Source organism: Nothoprocta perdicaria, unplaced genomic scaffold (genome assembly GCF_003342845.1).
Source record: "Nothoprocta perdicaria isolate Ctin4 unplaced genomic scaffold, notPer1 scaffold_22, whole genome shotgun sequence".
NCBI lineage: Eukaryota > Metazoa > Chordata > Aves > Tinamiformes > Tinamidae > Nothoprocta > Nothoprocta perdicaria.
Window position 1 is genome coordinate 5,096,709 of NW_020455415.1, and position 6,095 is coordinate 5,102,803.

The 6,095-nt window shown below is 57.6% G+C and overlaps 1 protein-coding gene across 1 annotated transcript; it reads left to right on the forward strand.

The window, feature by feature from the left end:
- The first annotated feature begins 1,621 nt into the window (after positions 1-1,621).
- On the forward strand, positions 1,622-5,205 carry LOC112947123 (BTB/POZ domain-containing protein KCTD12-like). The gene is made up of 2 exons (XM_026039134.1): positions 1,622-1,677; positions 3,881-5,205. The coding sequence occupies exon 2, from the start codon at positions 3,905-3,907 to the stop codon at positions 4,793-4,795; it is 891 nt and encodes a 296-aa protein (XP_025894919.1). The 5' UTR covers positions 1,622-1,677; positions 3,881-3,904; the 3' UTR covers positions 4,796-5,205.
- Positions 5,206-6,095: the final 890 nt, after the last annotated feature.

The following is a 6,095-nucleotide window of genomic DNA, read 5'->3' on the forward strand; positions in this document are numbered from 1 at the left end:
TGCTGTCACCCAGCTGCAAATTGCACAACAGCCTAGTGGGGAGGAAGGCTTCTCATTTCCTTCAAAGTTTCAGCATTTCCAGATGGAAAGCAACTTGGAGGTTAAAAAACAGTCATCATCGTAAAATATTCTTCAAATATCCCCCCAAACCCAAACCTTCCTATTTGAAAAGTTAAGGCRCGAAAAATGACTCTTCAAAATATTGAAACAGGTGATAATGACCTGTCCTGAACTCAGAGGTAGCTGCTGAATTCAAGAAACTTCCACTCACGTGGAATTTTTCTCCTGCTGCTCTCACCATTCACCTGCAAATGSACATCCCTGCCATTGTAGGAAGTGAGCAAGTGGGGATACATGCACGAGACTCCATGATCTCATTTTGATGCAAACACTGTCCTCTCCACTGGGTGCTCCTTGCATACAGATGCTGTGTTTGGTCTTCCATGTCTTCTGGTGGCAGGATGCAGCCTCCAACTTGYTACTGCCACACCAATACTGTTCATATGGTGCACCACTTTATTTTTGGTCAAAGTACTGATGGAGCCAAGTGAAGAGCACCCCAGCTTGTTTATTCAGAGACGTACACGGAGACCTGGTTCTGGCTGTGCTTTTGGTGACCTGCTGGCACATCTGCGTAATGATGCTGCTGGGACACAAGACATTAGTAACAACAAAGCCAAATTTATCCAGTGACAGCAACATGGATCAGATAAGGGAAATCCTCAACAGTCCTGAAGCAAGATGCTCGGAGCAGAAAAGGGACCTGGTTTCCTTTTCTGCTCCAGCCTCAGGCTCTGCCCTGCCTTGGATGGCTGTGTGGCCACTCGCTGCCATGCGGGCACCTCAGTGCATGCAATTCTGGCACTCAAAGGGTGCTGGGCTGACCCCACTTAGCTGCCTAGGGTGCTAATGTCAGCAAAGATGCGGCAGAAAAGATTCAGGTAAGATACAACTCTTTGGACACAGATGAGCATCTGCAGTCCCACCCAGGATGTGGAGAAGGGTGGAGAAGGGGGCTGCTTTAGGGCACCTTTCTCATCTTCCCCTTGCATTTCTGCCGTGCTCCCGTTGTGGCCAAGCAGCAGACTGGCACATCTGGGCAACAGGGCTCAGTTCCTCCAGCCCTACAGGAGCCCTGGAGCCCTGGGGTGCCCATGCCCTGCCCAGCTGCCCGTGGCACTGAGCCACAGCCACCGTGGCCCAGCACCTGGCCCCGCACCACGCGACGCACAGCAGCCGCCGGGCAAGCGAGAGCGAGYGTGCCAAGCGCTCAACGTCCCGGGCAGCGCTGGAAAAGCTGCCCCGTCCCTCAGCCCCCGCTCCCTTCCCCTTCTCTGCGCCGCCCGCTCCAAGCGGGGTGCGGGGGGGCGGCCCGAGGTGCTGCGACGCTTTCGCCCTGCTCGCTAATGGTATTAGAGCCAAATCCCGCTTGGCCGGGGGGGCGGCCCGAGCGCGCTGGCCTCGCCTGGCCCCGGCACGGAGCTCTGGGCCGGGGGGGCGGCGGCGGGGGCGCGGGGAGGTGGCGGGGGCGGGGGCGAGGCGGGCCCGGGCACGGCGCTTGCCATAAAACGGAGCGGCCAGCAGCGGGCGGGCAGAGCGGAGCGGAGCGGAGCGGCACCGAAGCGAGCGGCACCGAGCGGCACCGCGGCGCGCCCGGACCGCCAGCGCGGAGCGGAGGTAACGGGGAAGGAGGCGGCGCCGCCCGGTCCTAGCCCTAGCCCTAGCCCTAGCCCTGGTCCCGGTCCCGGTCCCGGTCCCGGTCCCTGCGAGCGGGCGGCGGTCGCACCCTGCGGTGCTTCCACCGCCACCCTTCCCGTCCCCTACCCCCAGCATGGCTTTGTCCTTTGGATTTGCCGCCTGGGACTCCTCGCCCTGGCGCGGTGGGACAGGGCACCTGCCACCCCTGGGTGCAGGCTCTGGATCCACTGCTCCGGGAGCCTGCAGGCTGCAAACACCGCTGTGAGACACGCGCAGAGCCTCTTCCAGCCCATCCCAGCCCGTTCAGGAGCCCACTGGGATGGGGCAGAGAGGACAGTCTCTTGGGCAATGTGAATGGTGGGGAAGAGCAGTGTGCGGCTCTCAGCCCTCAGAGATGGCCGGGGTAGTGTCCCCAGCTCCTTGAGGAGCTCTGCCTCAGCCCACGCTGGTAGTTTCCTTTTGTTGAGCCAGGTCTGCACCAAGTCAGAGCCATATAAAAATAGTCTTTCTTCAGAGGCTTCCTGCTCCCTGTCTGCCTGCACCAGGAAGGGTTGCAGCCCGTGAGCGTGTATGCCCTGGGCACAGAGCGGCTGCTTGCTGGGCTTTCTGTGTGCCACCCTGCCAACTGCTGCCCTGCTGTGGGAAGTACCACTGCAGCCCTTCAGTTTCTGCCAGTGCCACCCGGGACGCAGGGCTGGAAGTCGTGCTTAGTGGCCAGCTCTTGCCAGCAGGGGCTCAAGGCATAGGCAGGTTCTGCTTGGGCTTCTGCAACTGCCTCTCTAGGGAGAACAGATAAAACAGTGTGTGTATCTTGCTGAAGACAGACAGCTGGGGCTAAAAGCCATGGAGGAAGTCCACTGGGGAAGCTGGAAGTCAGATGGACCACCTTAATCCTCCTTCGCATCATTACACTCTTCCTTTGCAGAGGCAGGCTCGGAGCTGAGCTCCAGCAGCTGAGGCTGAGCTTGGGGATGGCCCTGCTACCYGTTCAAAAGGAACCATCGCTGAACCTGCCCCCACCGAGTGCTAGGTGTAGCCATGGGTCGTGAACCGCAGGCTTGGCTCAGCGCCCCAAGAGCAGCCGCAGAGCGGGAGTTCAGTCTTTGCTCCTTCACTTCCCTGCGTCTCGCCTTCGGATCCCTTCATACAGCTCCACAAAGCAGCATGGCTAGGGACACTGTGCTCACTMCGTGGATCAGCAGTGGTCTCAGGGCAGTGCTCGCAAGGCAGAGCTCCAACACTGCTGGGTCGCTAGGAATATAGCAGGGAAACCCCTATACCCTGTAGCCTCCAAAACCAATACTTGCACAGAGCRTGGCTTGGCCAGGATGGATCATCAGTCCATCTGCTGAGCCAGGTTTATGTAAGTGTTGTTTAGTGATATCAAGAGCTGTCTAGGAGTCAATTGGCTTGGCTTTGGCCAACATATAAATACATGGCACCTGGCCCAAGGCTGTATCGCTGTTTGACTTGGCCCCAGACCCTTGGAGATGTTCTGTCATTTTTCACCAGGTTTCAGCTTGGCCAAGAGTCTCTCTTGGGTGCTCTCCAGGAGCAAAGTTGGAGTAGGAGTGCCAGAAACACTGTCACTCTGTCCTTCATGGCTCTGTCTGGTGTTCCTTTTCTGGCAAACCCGGGCACTCTGCGTGTGGGCTCTGCAAATCCTCTCTGGCTCCCTGGCRCACAGAGGGACTCTGCCGTATGGCAGCTCTCGCTTGGCCCCCTCGGGACATTGGGTGAGGCGGGTCATTGGTCAGACTGAGGTATGGCAGTCCATAGTTTCCTGTTATTAACAGCAATACTCTGTCATCCGTCCTTCACTGACAAACGTGGTGATCCCCAGCCTTGGAGCAGACCATCGAGGACTGCAGATGGAGGAGATGTCCTGTCCAAAGAGCTGTCTGGCAAGCAGCACTTTTCCCTCTTGCAGTGGAGCAGTGCATACTGCTCTGGATGATGCTGTTGATTCCAACTGCCCTTCCACCAGCCAGGAACTGCGAGGGAAAACCTGCCTGCCAGATTCCCAGAGAGGCAGCAGGGCCAGAGAGCATGGGTCAGGTCCTACAGTGCTTGCTTACAGAAAGGGCTTGGGGTTGGTAGAGTGATGAGCTGCATTCTTTGGCAGGGTTAACATAATCACATTGCTACTGATTTTTTTTTTTTTTTTTTTCTTTTTTTCCAGGCTGGAAGGAAGCATTATATCACAATGGCTCTGGCAGACAGTGCAAGCTGTGCCAAACCCAACGAGGACTTCCCTTTCCCTGAGATCATTGAACTCAATGTGGGTGGACAAGTCTACATCACTCGCCATCCTACGCTGGTCAGTGTGCCTGGCTCCCTGCTCTGGGAAATGTTCACGCAGAAGAATATCCGCTCCTTGGCCCGTGACAGCAAGGGACGGTTCTTCGTGGATCGGGATGGCTTCCTCTTCCGTTACATCTTGGATTACATGAGAGACCAGCAGCTAGTGCTGCCTGACCACTTCCCAGAGAGGAGCCGTCTGCAGCGAGAAGCCGAGTACTTCATGTTGCCGGAGCTGGTGAAGATGCTGGCCCCCAAACTCAGCAAACAGAACTCTCTTGGAGATGATCCATGCCAAAGTGACCCGGAGGAGCTGTCACCCAATGCTGATGCCACACGCAATCTACCTTCTGCCAGTGCCACACTCCCCAGCGCTCCAGCTGGTGGCCCTGGGGGCTCAGTGGCTGCCAGCACAGGTGCTGCTGGCACCGAGATCCGCAGGTCAGGTTTCATCACCATTGGCTACCGGGGCTCCTACACCCTGGGCAGGGACAGCCAGACAGATGCCAAGTTCCGCAGGGTGGCCCGGATCATGGTTTGTGGCAAGACGTCCCTGGCCAAGGAAGTCTTTGGGGACACCTTGAACGAGAGCCGGGACCCGGACAGGCCCCCGGAGAGGTACACCTCCAGGTACTACCTCAAGTTCACCTTCCTGGAGCAAGCCTTTGACAGACTGGCTGATGCTGGCTTCCACATGGTGGCTTGCAACTCCACGGGCACCTGTGCCTTTGCCCATGACCAGACAGATGACAAGATCTGGACCTCTTACACCGAATATGTTTTCTATCGTGAGTGACACCAAAAAACCAAAACACCGAACACCAACTCCCCTTTCCTCTCCTGTGCTGACTGCTGCCTTTAGACTGTAGACATCAGACCCTCGACCCTCAGTTGTCCCTTTGCCTCCTTTTGAGTTTGTTCCTGTGTCCCCCCACTATCCCTCCATGCTCCAAGTTGAACCTATYGGGCTCTTCCTTGCAGCACTTGCTGAGCACCAACCAACCTTCTTCCCTCTTTCCGACTTCTCCGGTAGCCAACTGTAGCTCCCAGGCAACCCTCCCTGGATTTGTGGACTTGGACATTGCTGTATCTATGTCTGGGTGGGAGGGAGAGGGTGCGTGGGCAATGCCAAACCGTGCGCTCTGGGGCTGGTGCAAGGGGATAACCCCAAATGCAGCCCTTGGAGCGCGGTGCCACCAGCTCCCCGGGCAGCCTGTGTGCACTGTGCCCGGCGTGCGGGGGGGAGATGGGTGGGAAGCAGGGAGGAGAGCTGGGCTGGGGGGGTGAAGTGGGGATGACGCCTCGCAGCCCGGATCTGTGGCCATTAGCCCGTGTAAGCAGCTTAGCGTTCAGCCCGCCGGCGCTGGGGACGACTGGGCAGAGCTGCACCCTGTGCCTGCAGCTCTGGTTTAAAGCGTTGCTGCCGCTCTGGGTGCGCTTGGGTGGTGGGGGGGTTAGGGGTCTGGGACAGATGCTCTGCTCCAAGGAATCTGGAGGGAGGGGGGTGGGCTGGGAGGGAAGAGGCTGTAATGTGCTATAGGGTGTAAAATGCTTGTGCATCTCTCAAAGCAGCTCAAGGTCTGTCAAAAAAAAAAAAAAAAAAAAAAAGAAATCTTACCTTCCACCTCCTGGTAGCCATGGGGCTGCCAAGGGATGGGGCCTGACTGCCCCAGTGAGGGACACTGGGATCAGCCCCAGCCCTGAGAGATTAAAGGAAGTCTTTACCCCAAAATGAAAATCTTTGGCAGTCTCTGGCTGAGGTCTGTCYAACAGCAGCTCCCTGCAGCCTGCCCTGGGCTGCTCCATACCTGGGCAATGGGCAATAAATCAAGAAAATGTGTGGCCTCCATGTGCGAGCCCTGAAATAGGGGAAGGGGGAGGTGGGAAAACTTGGGACCCYCTGAGCCCTTTGGCTCCCATGGAGGCTGCTCTTTGAACCCATCCTCTCCTGGAGCTGGGCACCATCCAGCCTGGCTCTGCAGGGATGCAAGTGCTCTGATCCAAAGCTCCCCTGGCCAGGGTCCTGCCGGGCACGGAAAGTGAGGCACGGCCTCTGCGCCCAAGGAGGGGGAAGGCAAAATGGTATTTTTATGAGG